The 17,500-nt window shown below is 41.2% G+C and overlaps 1 protein-coding gene across 2 annotated transcripts in view; it reads right to left on the bottom strand.

The window, feature by feature from the left end:
* LOC143036526 (gamma-aminobutyric acid receptor alpha-like) overlaps positions 1-17,500 on the bottom strand; it is a 297,723-nt gene that overhangs the window by 143,978 nt on the left and 136,245 nt on the right. For both annotated transcript variants that reach the window (XM_076203989.1, XM_076203990.1), the window contains exon 3: positions 10,313-10,657. In XM_076203989.1, coding sequence (XP_076060104.1) covers positions 10,313-10,377 — 65 coding nt within the window. In that variant the 5' untranslated portion in view covers positions 10,378-10,657. The remainder of the gene's footprint in view (positions 1-10,312; positions 10,658-17,500) is intronic.

Raw genomic sequence — 17,500 nt, 5'->3', positions numbered from 1 at the left:
ATTATTTCAGCCCTGGGCGGGATTCGAACCCGGACCGCTGTAGTGGCGGCCGGGAACTCTAACCACTGCGCCATCGAGTCGTGTGTATAACGTGTGTGTGTGTGTGTGTTTCACCATGGTCTTGGAACAGTTATTCCCCTCCCGGAAGAGAGCTCAGAGCTCATATATGTATGCGTGTGTGCCTAGGAGTGCTTGTTTGTATTTAGGTTGCTGTTGGGACTGGAGCCAACATACAGTCCAGCCCCGGCGAGATTCTGGATCAAGATCCAGGCACAGCGCACATGCGTGCATGGAAAGTTGGCCGGACCGGGGAGTTCTGACTCCTGAGTCCTTGGAGTCGTCTCTTGGCAGCCCTGACTCCCGACTCCCGACTCTTGACTCCAGACTCCCGACCAGAGTAACTAGACTTCTCGAGCGGGAATATGCTGGAGAGCAGCTGAAATTATACTTGATTTAGAAAAATAATACTAATCTTATCTTCCTCCTACTGCGTGCGTCGTCTGTTATGTAATTTTCTAGATTAATATGACATTATTTCTAGGGAAGAGATGTTAGATTTAGCATAATGATGCTAAATTTCCCGAATCGTCCCGTGGCGCCAGGCGAAACCGCATTTGGGGCTTTCGGAAGTGGAACAGTTGGCCGGGGACGTTTTCTATAGGACACGACAATTACGTATATTTGGTTTTGAAGCAAAAATGATAATGATATCAATAATGAGGAGGAGGAAGAGGAAGAGGAAGAGGAAGAGGAGGAGTAGGAGAACGAGAAAGAGGAGAAGGAGGAGAAAAAGAAGAAAAAGAAGAAAAATAAAAAGATAAAGGAAAAATTAAAGATAAAGAAAAAGAAAAAGAAGAAAAAGAAGAAAAAGAAGAAAAAGAAGAAAAAGAAAAAGAAGAAAGAAAAGAAGAAAAAAAAGAAAAAGAAGAAAAGAAGAAAAGGAATAAAAAGAAGAAGAAAAAAGATGATGATGATGACGATGATGACGATGATGATGATGTTTTAGCCAATTTGACAACTATTGTTGTGGTTTGCCTCATAAAGCAGTTCCTTGTTCAACGAAACACCTTTATATAGGTCTACGTAATCACGAGTGGAAAAATGTGGACCTTTGTTAACAAAAATAGGAATATTTATGGCAGTTGGGATCAGGTGAACATTAGTAAAAGTTTGGGTGGTTAACGTGTTCGAGTTTGCCTGAGCAATAGCAATAGTTTTGGTGTCAGTAATAGTTGGGGGTGGTTGGTGTGTTAATATTAGTCGGAGTTGGTATTCATTGTCACAGCTTTGATAAAACTCACTTAATTTCCAATTAAGTCTTTTCTGTGTTCCCATCTGAATAAAGGAAATCCTAGACCAGGGATGGGGAACCTTTTAAAATGTGTGTGCCAAAATCAGTCAAATCCTCGATACATTTTCTCGCGTGCCAACAGAATATCATAAATGATAGGCCTACGTACGAGTTTGGGCCCCCTCCCTTCACCTCCTAGTGTTGGAAATTTATCTATTTTTTTTTTCATTTTTCATTTGTTTTATTTACTTATCCATTTATCATATTTTATTATTTTTTATAGGGTTTCCTCACCCCTCCCCTAGACTTAACTTTCAAAATAATATACAGTAATGAGCGAGATACAGTACAATTCGGAAACCGCCCGGTATAACTTGGGTTCCGCGGGCGATATGATGCCATCCGCTAAGTCACGTCTTGTTATGATTACATGAGCTGTGCAATTCGGCAACACCTTTGTGAGGAAGGTCATGCCTATCCTTTCATTCACATTCCAATGCACCACTATACACGAGTGCCACATATAGATGTATAGGTCCTGAAAAATAGGGTGACGTAGGTACGTACGGAAACACCTGTACTAGATTATTTTTACATATCAAAAATAATTGTTTATCTATATGCACGTGTATAGAATATAAATGATTAAAACATTGTCATATTGGTGTTTGAACTTGGTAGTTGACTGTTGTGATGACGTCAGAACGCTGGGATGAATAGAAATGAAGGTAGGGAGAGAAGCTTTTTACAATTGTATTCTTAAATTCTTTAAGCGAGGGTGGCAATATGTAAGAGATTGTCCGGTTTCTGATTTAAAACGTCTCACAGCGTTTGAAGTGCTGGAATGTTGATCAAAATGGGACTTGTTTATGTTTACTAAGGACAGTAAGGGTCCAGTCACACTAAGCTTACGACCTGTTTCCGACAAGCAGTCTTTGGAAGTCGCTGGTAGTCGGTAATAAGATAGATAGATAAATAAATAGATCGATAGATAGATATATTACAACACACACTGAATAGTCCCCAGTACATAGATTTTCATCTGATCAAACACTAACTTTTTCCATATCAATTCCTTGCATAGGTTTTGTGTCGCCGACCGGTTGCTTGATTTTCGGTCGAAGGTGGTCGGAAACAGGTCGCATAAGGCCGGTGTCACACTGCCCGGTGCCGCCGTTGCGGCTTGTTGTCGAATACAGCAGGAAAGCCTCCCTTATGAGTCATTTGACAAGAAATAATGGTCTCAAACTGTCAGGAAATAGATTTAATATGGAAGTGGGTAGAAACAACTTCGCCAACCGTGTAGTTAATGAAAGGAACAAACTTTCTGCCGAGGCAGTACAATGTAGTTCAGTTCGAAGCTTTAAGATTCATTTAGATAAACACCTAAGCAAGATGCTGTAATGACTGCCATTTATTATGTTATTTGCTTGTTTGTTATTGTTTGTTTATTGTTATTTGCTTGATTTTTATTCATTATTAGTTATCTGTCAATTTACTATTATTTACTATTCATCTGTTTATTATTCAACTACACCTATGCATTTATTCATTCTATTATCATTTATATCATTACAATTTTAATTTTTTATCTTTGATTTATTTATTATTACATTTTTTTTCATCCGACCTAGTTCTGGGCCAAAAGGTCTCCTGTCGGCATGCTCCGCCTTTGTAATTCTTTGACTCGAAAGGTTGTGATGGCATTTTAACCAGGGGGAGATGGTGGTCGTTATATCTAGTTCTGGTGATTCTATCATGCTAATTGAACTTTTCTATCATCTGGCCGCATAGTGTGACACCGGTATAACCTGTGGTTATCTTGGAGATAAGAACGTGAAGGAGACTGCAAGAGACCATAAGGCCTACACTAGGCAGCTCCGTAACATGATGGTGATGATGGTAAGCGTTATATGCTTGATGACTTATGTATAAGCGCGGCTAGTGTAGATATTTGTTTAACGTTTCGTCATTGTAGTTAGCGTATGCGATTGGTGACTTCTTCATAGATGGGGTTAGAGTCTCTTTAAACTGAGTTGCAACAACTACGCAGAATGGCCACAAAATGGCGGCGTGTTCGGAGTTGTCGCAACTCTCCGTATGAAGAAGGGACTATAAAACAGTGGTTCTTAACTTTTTTCAGTGCCAGTGCCCCTTGATATTTCAGAAAAATTTTCTCGTACTCCCATCCAATATAAGTAAAATGCAAACATATGAAAAGGATTAGTGATACAAACCTTGTTTTGCTTTCTCATTGTAAGTATACAGTACCATCCACTGGCTATCATGTCTCGTACCCCGAAGTTCAAGGTTTCGTACCCCAGGTTAGGGACCATTGGTACAAAAGGGCTTTGGTGTATCCGAATGCACAACAACCCGGCATATTCAGTGGGCAAACACAATAGGTTTGAAGAACCAATGACAAGAACAAACAGTATGCATGAGCGAAAATGATTTGGCCACAAAATGGCTCCCTGGGCCGTTTATCGTATCGTCATGTCACAACTTTTCGCGTAAAGGGATTAGATGTGGTAAACGTCGAACTTGTCGGAGACGAATGTTGAATGTTGCCACAAGGAGCGCAGTATTGGGTATGTAGGATACGCCCTCCCGGTAAACTTGTCCCTTATATACCCATTACAGGGTTATAATTAAACTTTGCTCTACACTATTTGAAATACAGTGTCCATAAGGAGTAACTGTGAGGTTTGTACATGTTAAAGTCTCACACTTTTTTCCGTAAGACAAGGGCAGACCAAAAACCTTGGCTTAATCCTTTTATGCTTTGTTTTTTTATTATCATGCCGGTGTCACACTATGCGGCGGTGCCGGATGCGGCCAGATGATGTTTGCAAGTTTAATTAGCTCAATAGAATTACCTGGCGGCAGCAGCCAGAACTTGATATAACGACCACCATCTGGTGAATACACTATCATAAGCTTTGGAGTCTAATGACTCGTGAGAAAGACATTGCTTAAACCAGCAAGAAGCCGCAACGGCGGCGCCGGGCAGTGTGACACCGGCTTTACTTTTCCTATTCCGGTCAGGCAGTCTGGGACTGGCCGTTTGTTTCACTTGCATCATCATGACATCATATGAGGTGGATTTTCGCGTGAATGTATATCTTTATGAATAATACATAGACGGCTTAGTCTTGTGTGATCATTCTGGCTCTTACTTCGCTCTAAAAAGAACGCTCAATGTTACAATTAATAACCATCAAAATAAGGCAAATCTTCTGCATAATCACGAAGTTAGGATAGCTGAAAGAATTATCATTTGTCACATTATACAATCCTAATTTGTGAAGGTCTTGCTGATATTCAGAAAAAAAAGTTACTACGTCAGTTTTCAAAAAATTATTGAAACTATTCAGTTCCTTCTGACTAATTTTTTTGCATCTTTGGGAATAATTTTAGTCAGTTTTAATGCACCGTCCTTGATTCCTTCTGGGGTCAAGTGTTGAGAAGTGCAGAAGGATCACAAACATGAATTTCGGCTTCATGTATACCACCGTTTTTTTGACAGAGCAGAAGCCATGCTGCCGGCAATAACCAGAAAGGTTGGAATTAAGAGTGTTTCCGATAGCTACATGGGCTCCATGTTGGTGTGGTTAACGAATGGAATAGACTTAGTAATCATGTAGCGAGCACCGAAACAAATGGCTGTTTTAAGAGAAGATTAGATAACTATATAGATAGGGACGATAGGTGGTAAGGGACTACCTAGTGTAGGCCTTATGGTCTCTTGCAGTCTCCTTCATTCTTATGTCCTTAGGTCATCTGATGCAGATCCATGGACGTAATCAAATTTTTTGTCGTCTTTGCCATTAAGCTTTCTTGCGGTATTGACGACAATCATCAAGAACTTTGGACTTATAACCGACACCGACGAAAGTTGGTCGGAAAGTCTCATTATATTCGTACAACGCAAAAACAAATTTCAAATTGTCGTCTTGATCGCTTTCCATCTGTGTGACAAGCGTGGCCACACTCACCCTTCTTCTCCCAAACTAACGACGTGACAATGTCTTTCTTTTGTGTATATTACTTTCTTCATTTCGAATCAAATGCTGGCGACCATCCAATCGTTAAACCTTTCCACTGCAAACTTGGACGGAAACTCTGGGCTCATCACTTTGCGAGGAAAGCAAAACAGTCGTGGCCTTGGCTTAGTGAGGAAGGGAGCCAACTTCTATTCCGTTTAACGTCTGCAAGTTTGCGAACCCTCGTAAAGTAAGGCTTCTGACAAAACCTCGGGTATTATTCCAGTATCACGCAGATACATTTTTCACTTCATTCGTTTTCGCATTTTTTTTTTTCTATGGAATGGTGACGTTAGGTTACGTTAGGATATACTAGGTTAGGAGCTATTGGACAATGTAAAATTCATGTGTGCGTGATTCTGGAATTTCATCTAATCCCGATTTTGTTTTTGCTTTCATAGTGCCTTTTGGAAGAGGTGACCTCGCGGTTTACTTTTTGATGGTCCTGAGTTCCTTTTGTAATGCAATATTCTTTTGCTTTTTCATCTCATTTCGAAATCCCACTCTGCTCGTATCTTCCTCTTCTGTTCTGGCGTGTGGCATTGTTTCTGTTTCTTCCAACTTCTCAACCTCTAAGGGATTATCCTTGTCATAGTTGGTGAGGTGAGCTTGTTGACCTCAACTTCTTATGAGATGCTGTTCTCCTCATTTGAAATTTCAACAGTTGACGTGGAAGGATGGTGGTGGTGGGGAGAGGGTAGTGGCTCCACCCTGAGGTTCACATGTGTCATAATTTTTTCCACGAAGAATTTTATTACTTTTAGACACACCCAATTGTTCCTTCGTTTATCTATAAACCAAAGGGCTCTTACCGTTATAAAGTAGGTATTCAGCACCCATCCCTACCCATCCCACTCCTATTCTTCACCCATTTGTTTCATACAGAACAAATAAAACACAATGTGATGGAACAGTTTCTAAGAGAAGAATCACTATTATCATATTATATTTAGATACACAATTAAGATATTTAAGTAATTTCAGATATTTGTGTAATACACTTATATGAAAGAGGCCTAGTTGGGTCGAATCGTACAAGCCATCATGCCGCTGCACCTACCGTATTCCCGCCAATTCCACAACCGTCATGCAACTTTCTTTGCATATTTCACCGTAAATCAACAATAATTTATTGGTATTACTGTAAGAGGCTCGTAGATATAGGTATACAAGTGAAGTAGAAAGAGGGGTAGATAGTGAGGGTTTAAATTTGATATGATCTACTGTTTGGTAAACAACAGTTCGAAGGCAAGAAGGCGAGGAATTGTATAACTTCGCTCTCAGTGTTTTGTTTATAAACAAGCAGCGGGCTTCCCCCTCCCCGGCGTCGCCGGAGGTTTGGCTGCGCAAACAGCGGCCTACGGCCGCAGCTTTCCGCGCTCTAATCCACCGTTTTCCCCTTCGGCCTCGGGGCGGAACCCAACACGGGATCCCCAGCACGAACAAGAACGCGAAGAAGAGCGCGAAGAAGAACGCGAGGAAGAAGAACGCGAAGAAGAACGCGAAGAAGAAGGCGAAGAAGAAAGCGAAGAAGAACGCGAAGAAGAAGAAGAACGCGAAGAAGAACGCGAAGAAGAAGAACGCGAAGAAGAAGAGGAACGCGAAGAAGAAGAAGAAGAAGAACGCGAAGAAGAAGAAGAGGAAGAATACCACCTGACCCCGACTTACCCAAGCGTTTTTTCAAGAATATTTTTAGGACAAAGTGTCACCGTAATACCACCTGTCCCCGACTTCCACAGCGTTTTTTAGAAGAATGTTTTTATTTAGACTTAGACAAGTGCCTGGGAGCCAAATTTCATTGCTGTATGACATGTTTTGCTTTTGCTGGTGTAACCTAAGTGAGACTGCAGTGAATTCAAGATTGCTGAGTAAACAATATTGCATGCGGAGTTGTAACGGCGGATCTGATTGGAGAAAGGGAGGAGGAGGAGAAAATTCAATTGGTTCATGATTGTAAGATCATGCCCTTAGGGGAGGTTCTTAGATATAAAATTAAACCTCATTTGACTAAAGAAATAATGACGTCACTACAGAACCGACCTCGGACCTAAATTGAGTGTTCTCGATGGGATTCCTTGAGTGTAACTGCGAAAAGCAAGTTGTAATAATTTGAAGAAGAAAATGAAGAAAAATCGTCACGAGTTTAATTCAACCTCGATTGAAGACTATAACTGAAGGAAAAGAACTTCAACAGTGGATGATTGGAGGCACAGGGCCTTACGACTAAAATTAATGAGAGAAATGGAAGCCTGACGGTCCAATATACAAATTCTAAAGCGTGCCCTACACGATCAATATTATTGCGCAATATTCCGCATTTTACAGTATTATTGAGAATGTAGGGATGGTATAGAAGATGCACAGTCTTTCGTCTGTACATTTGAGGTCTTCAATATATTGTGTCATTCTTCAATATCATCCCTACATCGTCAATAATACTGTACAATACGGAATATTGCGCAATAATATTGATCGTGTAGGGCCCGCTTAAGTCTATGACTTGAAAATTTTACCTCTTCGGAGGCATGGTGCCTTACGATTCAAATTGTGAGTGACAATCGTACGTAACAAAGACAGTAGTAATGGGAAAGTAGAAAGTGAGTGACGTGCTTACGTAACGTAAGTAAATGCACGAAAGACGGGACTTAATGACGGCAACACAGTGTGACAAACAGGTCACACTTACCTCACTCTATATACTTATAAATACAAAAAATATATATGTGGTTAATACTACCAGGTGAAATAATAATAATTAACAATCAAAAATATTAATTAGTTACCTGGAAAATTAAAGCTTTCAAATGTCGAAACCAGCTGGCAAAGGGGACCCGTTTTCTTCCACATGTATCGTCGGGATACTGTTGGTTATTCATTTGTCATAACTGAACTTTACTATATGCCATCCTACAGACAACAAAGTAGAAACAATCAAAGGTATAAAATTCTAAAAAGTACCAATATCAAGATTCTGAGGAGTAGGCTAAGGATTTAATCTCAACCCATTTTTGCCAAAGGGAAAATTAATTTCAAAATGTACACATCATCTCGGGTCCTATAACGCGTAATACATGTGTTACTATGTTATCTAAATAAACGGATAGAATTCTTTGCTTGCAAGTGAATATATCATATATGTAGTGAGCGCTGAAACAATTCGTTGTTTCAAGAGACGATTAGATAATATAATTTCATGGATAGGGATGACAGGTGCTGAGGGACATGGAACTACCTAGTGCAGGACTTCTTCAGTCTCCATTTTTTTGTTTTTATGATGGCCTTCTATGAAAACATCACATTTCCTCTTTGTGGTGTAATGGATCATTAGGAATGCGCTATCATTTCTCCGCTGGATTCTTCACTCCCACATACAAACACTGAAGATAAAACAAGTACTCTCAGAGTTCTCAACCTTTTAAGACTGGCTACCACTCCAATGTCCTCTGAAGAGTTATGAGGATACCACCATAAGACTTATCACAAAGGCCACCAAACTTTGAACTACTTGTACGGATGATTTATGACTTAAACTCACACAACTAGTGTATTTATTGGACGCTATTAACTGATCTTTATCATAATGCCGGTGTCACACTGTACGGCGGCGCCGGATGCGGCCAGATGTTTGCAAGTTCAATTATTTTAATAAAATCACCTGGCGACAGCAGCCAGAAATTGATATAACATTTGCATAGGTTTATCTAACATTTGCATAGGTTTATCTTCTCTTAGTTCTTCATGAAAAGTAGCAGTTGCCGACAAGACCATATGAGGACGGAGCCTTTATTTGTACGACGTTTCGCCAATTACAGCTTTTTCAAGTACCTTGAAAAAGCTGTAATAAGCGAAACGTCGTACAAAGAAAGGCTCCGTCCTCATATGGTGTTTAACTCGTCAGTCTTGTCGGCAACTGCTACTTTCATGAAATTTGTCACAACACCGAGGACAGAATGGAACCTTTATACGGTAGTACTTGAAAAAGCTGTAATAAGCGAAACGTCGTACAAATAAAGGCTCCGTCCTCATATGGTGTTTAATTCGTCAGTTCTCTTAGTTCATCATTCAGCTTTTCATTATATGGCGCAAGTTTAATTTGACATTCGAAAATTTGAAAAACAAAAGATCGTAACCAAAGTCTTTTCTACTTACAGGAAGTAGCAAAAGTAAGTAGCATGGTAGGAGGAAATGCCTAGCGTGCTGCCACCTTTACACTGCAAGCATCAGATCTTTGTAATACTAGTGCCGGTGTCACATTATACGGCCATAATTATGTTTGGAAGTTTAATTAGCTTAATAAAAGAATCTGACGATAGTCAGAACTTGATAATAACGACCACCATCTCCCCCTGGTTAGAGTACTCTCTTAGGCTACGGACGTACGAGAGGCTGTTTAGCCGCTCAACCGCTGCGGCTGTTTAGCCGTTTTTATAGAACACACTACTTTTAATGGAATTGCGCGCATTAGCGGTTAAGTAACTAATGCGCTCAACCGCTGCGGCTGTTTAGCCGTTTTTATAGAACACACTACTTTTAATGGAATTGCGCGCATTAGCGGTTAAGTAACTAATGCGCGCAATTCCATTAAAAGTAGTGTGTTCTATAAAAACGGTTAAACAGCCGCAGCGGTCGCATTAGCGGTTAAGTAACTAATGCGCGCAATTCCATTAAAAGTAGTGTGTTCTATAAAAACGGTTAAACAGCCGCAGCGGTTGAGCGGCTAAACAGCCTCTCGTGCGTTTCATCCTTTAATCTTCCAGGACTAATGACTCATACAGGAAACTTTGCTATAGCTACAACAAGACGCAACAGCGGTGTCGTACATTGTGCTACCGGTCTTAGGCCTACAGAGCTGATGTTTGGAAACACGATTCCAATTAATGTGAAAAAAAGAAAAAAAGAAAAGAAAACACTACCAGACCATGAAATATCCTAGGGATGCTCGAGAGCAACCGGTTGGGAATTAACGAATACTTACATGTGTACAGCGAAGGAAGCAAACACACTCATAAGCAGTATTTGCAAGCTGGAAGACGAAGGCATTTTGCCGGTCTTGGTCGTGGTTGAGACGATGCTAGCAACAAAAGCGATGCTAGAGGAATCGAGGTAGTGATGGTGACAGTGGTTTCAGAGACAGTGTCTGTGCTAGTGTGGGTAGTTTTGATTTAATTCTAACTGTGTAGTTTGTTGTTTTAGTTGTTGTGGTAGTAATAGTAAGAGTACACTGTTGAGAACGATTCCATCGACTTAATAAGAAGCCTCATCGGAGGTTATGGGAGTTGAGATTCTTGAAAACCTCTGGTGACGTGGGTGAAGTGTCCACCTGAAAGACGAAAGAAAGAGAGGACGTGAGCTACGTTGTTCCACACCATGGACGCAGGTTAGAAATGGGTCATATGTTGATGAGCCTTCCTGTCACGAAGCACCCAAGAACGGTGTCACACTGTGCGGCGCCGCCGTTGCGGCTTGTTGTTGACTATAGCAGAAAAATTTCCCTTTATTCTAGCAAGGGGTCAGATGGTCGTCATTACATAAAGTTCTGGTTGTCGCCAGGTGATTTTATTAAACTAAGTTTAACTTATCCATCATCAGGCCGCATCCGGGGCCGCCGCATAGTGTGACACCAGCCTATGGCGTACCACCGCAACGAACAGGTTCATTCCTTTTGCTTTCCATGTCCTTTACAATCTTGATATATTGTGGATTCGTTTCTTCCGTGGAACAACGTCGGTTAGGAGCTTCGCCCCCGCTTCTCGGTGGCACAGTCCCGTGTAGTTTTTATATAAAGAACGTTTTGGCAGAGCAAACGCCAGTTGAGGAAGAATCTAACCGAAACTTTATTCTCTTGAAACATAAAGACTGCTGTTGTTAACAGAGCTGAGCGCGTTCCTCGGTGAATTTCTCGGTGCGTTCCGCTTTAGTTTGGCCGCGGTTAGCGCTCCCAAACTATTAAAGCAATATAGGTGCCGGTATAGTATGTGGCCTACCTTTTGGATGTGGCCTACGAAATATTCCTTTGGTATAGTATGTGGCTTACCGACTTTTATTTCGGTATGAACCTGTCTCTAAGCTTTAATGGTTTGGGAGCGCTAACTGCAGTCAAATTAAAGCGGAACGCACCGAGAAACGCATCTAGGATCGCACACAGGAACGCGCCCAACTCTGGTCGTTAATGCGTACCGTGCATTTATGATATAATGCCGGCAGAACGCCAGTCTGGATCATCTATATATACTAAAAATAAATGCTCCGGGAAATATGTGGTACCCAGTAGAATACCAGTCTGGTATATCTATATCTATATTTCCATATATTTATATATCTATATATGTATTTCTGTACGTCTATATGTCTATGTGTCTGTCTATGTGTCTATACGAGTGAGTCTGTTCGTCTATGCACCTATATGTCTATATGTCTGCGTGTCTGAGTCTATGAATCTATGTGCCTAGGTCTAGGTCTAGGTCTAAGTCTAGGTCTAAGATCAAGTCTAAGTTTATGTCTATGCCTATGTCTATGTCTATGTATATGTCTATCTATCTACATATGTATGTATGCATATAAATAAAACCAAGACACCGATGAATGGCTTCTTCGTAGGGTACTTTTCCAGAGTCTGGGAAAACTTTTATTTTATTTATTTATATTTTTTTTCTCCACGCATCACGGGGGTGGTCAGCAATCATAGCGACGGGCAGTGTGAAAAGTTCCTGCGTTGTAGATGCACGTTCCAGCATCGTAACCATAACAGAGGAAAATCTTTAAATTGACACAAAACTGCAGTGGAAATATTTCCCCACCGGAAGAAGGTTCTTTTAATGGAGAAGCGACAAGGTTAATCGAAAAAAAAAAATAATAAAAATAATAAATGAATAAATAAATAGATAAATAAAAATAATTAAATAGAATAAATAACATATCGATGGAGGACGTTGAGAAGGACAATAACCGCAAGACTGAGAGAACGGAAGAGAAACTAGATTCGTCAATCTATGAAAATAAACGGCGGAAATATTGTTGACAAAAAAAAAATGTAGCTAAAAGGAAGAGCATCGAATAGAAGTCAAGGCCCTTTATACTTCTTTTAATGGACGCTGTTTTTTTCCAAGCCCCAAAAGGGCTAGGCGGCTTCCAATGGCCGAAGTCACTAAAAGCCCCGAGGCCGAGCCTCCTAGGCGTCGGCATGGGACCCTTTGGCGCCGGCGTTTTGGCTCGGCCGTTCAGATGCCAATTGATTTGGCGACATAGCTTTCGGCGTCAGACTTTTATGGCTAGAATACTATCTAGAAGTAGAACGATTAAAACTGATCACAATGAATAAATAATAAATTACTTAATCGATAAATAGATGAATAAATCTATAGATAAAATAGAAAAAAAATAAGTAAATGAATACTTAAATAAATAAATGAATGATAAATGAATAAATAAAATAGATAAATGAATAACTTAATAAATAAACAACCCCCTAAGCAAATAGATAGACAAATGAATGAATAGATAAATGAATAAGTAAATAAATAAGTAAATAAACAAATAAACAAACAAATAAATAAATAAATAAGTGATTCAGTATATAAATAGATAAACGAGTAGATAGATAAATATCCAAGTAAATGAATAAATATATGAATAAATAGATCAATAAGTAAACAAGTAATCAAATTAACACAAGAGCAAATAAATTAATAAATTTATTCATAGATTAATAAATGAACAAATTCTTAGAAAAATAAATTAATTAATAAAATAAATTGAATAATTGAATAGATAGATGATTAAATAAATAAACAGATAAATGAATAAATCTATTAATATATAAATAAATGAATAAATGAGTGAATGAAAGAGTGAGTAATTGAAGGAGTGAATAAATAAATGATGAATAAATAAATAAACAAACAAGTTAATAAATCAGATGATTAGGAAATGGATAATTAAAAATATAAATATGTAGATAAATCAAATTAAACAAAATAGAATAAGTCAATAGATACAACTGTAACATTGATATATTCGGCTCTTCCCTTGGCAATTGTGAGGAAGACATCTTAAAGATTCGGCAGTCTTTGGCTCTTCATTAGCGTTTGAGCATTTTTGTTGTAGTGATTAATAAATATTAGTTGTTCAGCTGTTTTAGTTATTCTGCGTGATAACTACTGACTTTATAAGATATATTATACACATGTACACACACATTCATACATAAATACACATACACACATACGCATACATAAATTCATACACACATGCATACATATACACACACACACACACACAAACACATACATACGTACGTACATACACACACACACACATACGTACGTACATACACACACACACACATATATATATACATATATATATATATATATATATATATATATATATATATATATATATATGTATATATGAGAGAAATACGCTAATGGCAGCGACATCAAACCGATAAAAAAAATTGCAACTGTCATAAATATATATATATATATATATATATATATATATATATATATATATATATATATATATATATATATATATATATATCCCTATGCAGACAGTTTTCAAATAAAAATCCCTCCCGTCTTAAAGCACTAAAACCCCCGTCGCGTTAAGCGGCTGGAACCAAAAGGAGTCTGACGCCTAGTCGGTCAAGTCGAACGCCACGGCATCCAAGCAGCCTCACCAGGACGTACCGAGCCTTCCAGGCGTAGTCCGGGGCTGGGGGTTGTCCTCATGGAACACAAACTTCAGGGGCTTTATGATGGCTGGGCCAAGGTCCGACCAATTGGCTTTCGTCCTATTGGTCGTACTGTACGAGGTCACATGATAAAAGCCTAGGACTTGTTTATTCAGGTCATCCATGTCACAATGAGCACTGATACTCTATTTCCATCTGTCTCTATGTTGTCTGTTTTTCCATGTCCGTCTCTGTCTGTTCTGTTTGTCTGTTTCCGTCTGTCTATGTTCTTGTCTGCCTCTGTTTGTGTATATTTCTGTCTGCCTGTGTCTACCTGTGTCTGCCTCTGTCTGTCACTATCTGTCTCTGCTTGTCTCTGCTTGTCTCCATCTGTCTCCATCTGTCTCTGTGTCTGTCTCTCCCTGTCCCTTCCTCTCCCTCTCCCTCTCTCTCTCTCTCTCTCTCTCCCTTTCTCTCCCTCTCTCTTCCAGTCTCTCTCTCTCCCTCTCTCTCTTCCTCCCTCCCTCCCTCTCTCTCTCTCTCTCTCTCTCTCTCTCTCTCTCTCTCTCTCTCTCTCTCTCTCTCTCTCTCTCTCTCTCTCTCTCTCTCTCTCTTTCTCCCTCCCTCCATCCCTTTCCCTCCCTCCCTCTCTCTTTCCCTCTCTCCTTCCCTCCCTCCTCTCCCTCTCTCCTTTCCTTTCCTTCTTTCTCTCTCTTCCTATCTCTCCCCCTCCCCTCCCCCCTTCTCTCTCTCCTTCCCTCTTCCCTTCCTTCTCTCCCTTCCTATCTCTCCCCCTCCCCCCCCTCTCTCTCTCTCTCTCTCTCTCTCTTTCTCTCCTCTCTCTCTCTCTCTCTCTCTCTCTCTCTCTCTCTCTCTCTCACTCCCCCCTCTCTCACTCACTCTCCCCCCTCTCTCACTCTCTCTCCCCCCCCTCTCTCTCTCTCTCTCTCTCTCTCTCACACACACACACACACACACACACACACACACACACACACACACACACACACACACTCACACTCTCTTACTCTCTCTCCCTCTCTTCCTCCCTCCCTCTCTCCCTCCCTCCTTCCTCTCTCCCTCCCTCCTTCCTCTCTCCCTCCCTCCTTTCTCTCTCCCTCCCATCTCCTTCCTCTCTTCCTCCCTCTCTCCCTCCCTCCTTCCTCTCTCCCTCCCTCCTTCCTCTCTCCCTCCCCCACTCTCTCCCTCTCTCTCTCTCTCTCTCTCTCTCTCTCTCTCTCTCTCTCTCTCTCACTCACACACACACACACACACACACACACACACACACACACACACACACACGCTTTGTCAAGTCACACGTCTCAGAGCAGCACCACTGCTTGCACGGCTGTTTGGATAGAATTAGGGGAAATGGGGGTTGAGGGGCTGGGGGGGGGAGGCCATCCGAGTTCAGAGCCCAACAGTGGGTCTTCCTTACAGAGTCTCTACTTCAGAGTCTCTGCTTCCCACTGCCAGACACCTTTTGAATCTCGAAAAAGGGGAGGAGGAGGCTCTCGCCACTGAAGAACAGGTGGTGAAGAGCCTACGCTAGGAGGCGTTTAGCGGCGACCGCTGCCGTCAACTTTGACCTATGATGCGCTCTTGGGACTGTTGGGGAGGCAGGTAACTAACATTCACTGCGGCTGGGAATCGGAGGGGAGTGTGGGATGCGAACACACAAGTAAACAATTGCGAGACCAGCAGGCTTGCGATTAAGCCACCAGTGCACGTATAGTACAGTGAGGGGATGGATATGGACGGAAAATGTCTCCTACCAAGTCTCCATCCTACTGGAATAAATCACAGCGAGATAAGACTGTAATTTAGGGCAGTAAAGAACCCGAGACAAACTCGTGCCTCAGCCAAATCTCCACCACTTTTTCATATCTCATTTCGATTTGACTGGTGTGTATTACTCCCTCTCTTTTTCATATATCCCATGGTGGCGTCATCGGAAGCGTGCTGGTCTCGCATTTGCTTAGTCGTAGGTTCGAGTCCCACATTCTTCTCCAATTCCCAGCAGTGACCAGCCCTAAAAGTCCTCAAAGTGCATAGTAGGACAAAGATGACGGCTTCGGCCGCATCCACGGGTCTCCTCGCCTTTAGCATCATGAAGGTTGGTTAGTTATGTCACTGCCTCCGTCTCTATTCGCGGTCGGCACACCGGGGAACACTAAGCCGCAAGGAGACGTCGGCTGTAGAAGAAACAAACGAGGCAACGCAGCGTCAAGATGAAAGGAGGGCGGGAACAGAGTCCGAAAAGGAATCTGGAAAAGGTCTGGGTGATCGTGACCCGAGGTCCACGACCCAAGCGAACAGGTCGGACGAGGTGAGAGTCAGAAGCTGTGGGGGATCTGTCTCCTCCTCCTCCTCCTCCTCCTCTTCCTCCTCCGTCCTAAGAGGCTGAGAAGGACCCAAGCGAACAGGTGGGACGAAGTGAGAGGCGGATGTTGTGGAAGTCCTCCTCCTCCTCCTCTTCTACTTCCTCTTCCTCCTCCTCCTCTTACACCTCCATCTCCTCCTCCCTTTCCCCCTCCTCCTTCTCCCCTCCTACTCCCCTCCTCCTGATCTTCCTCTCCCTCCTTCTCCTTCCTTTCTTCTGTCTTGTTCCTCCTCCTCCTATCCTTCCTCCCCTCCTTGCCCCCTCCCCCTTCTCTTTTCTCCTCCTCCTTTCCTTCCTCCTCCTCTTCTTTCCTCTCCTCCTCCTCCTCTTCCTCCTCCTCCTCCTTTTCCTGCTTGTCCTCCTCTTTTCATAGTATTAGGTACCAAACAGCCATGTAAGAAACAATAGGTTTGTTGCTGTTTGTCTGTGTAACTCCATGTGATTTCTCTTCCATCCTCTCCTCCTCCTCTCCTTCCCTCATTTCTCTTTCTTCCCTCTTCTTCCTCCTCCATTTCCTCCTCTTCTTCCTCCTCCGCAAGGGGAAAGCGAAATCACGAGAGAGAGAGAGAGAGAGCAGTAGGAAAGGACGACGACCAATGAGTAGAAAACGGCTCGAAGAGAATCGATGAATAAAGAAGAAAAAAGGCCGACGGGAAGCAAATCTGACAAAGAGAAGTATCAGGCGTGTATAGGTACAGGGAGAAGATAAAGAGTAGGAAAGAAGAAATTGGGAAAGGAGAGGTGTTATATATATATGTATGTGTATATGTATATTTATGTATATATATGTATATATGTATATGTATGTATATATATGTATATATACATATATATACACACACACACACACACACACTATATATATATATATATATATATATATATATACATGTATATATATATGTATATATATACACACACACACACACACACACACACACACACACACATATATATAATATACATATATATATACACACACATATATATATATATATATATTATATATATATTACATATACATATATTTGTGAAGTAATTAACGGTGGTGGATAATGAGCAAGGTGAACGACTACAAGTGCGGGACCTTGGAGGTACTG

This window comes from Oratosquilla oratoria, chromosome 20, assembly GCF_046742065.1.
Source record: "Oratosquilla oratoria isolate Oo_2021 chromosome 20, ASM4674206v1, whole genome shotgun sequence".
NCBI classification, from domain to species: domain Eukaryota; kingdom Metazoa; phylum Arthropoda; class Malacostraca; order Stomatopoda; family Squillidae; genus Oratosquilla; species Oratosquilla oratoria.
The sequence above is the reverse complement of the archived record's forward strand: the minus strand, read 5'-3'. Positions and strand labels throughout refer to the sequence as shown.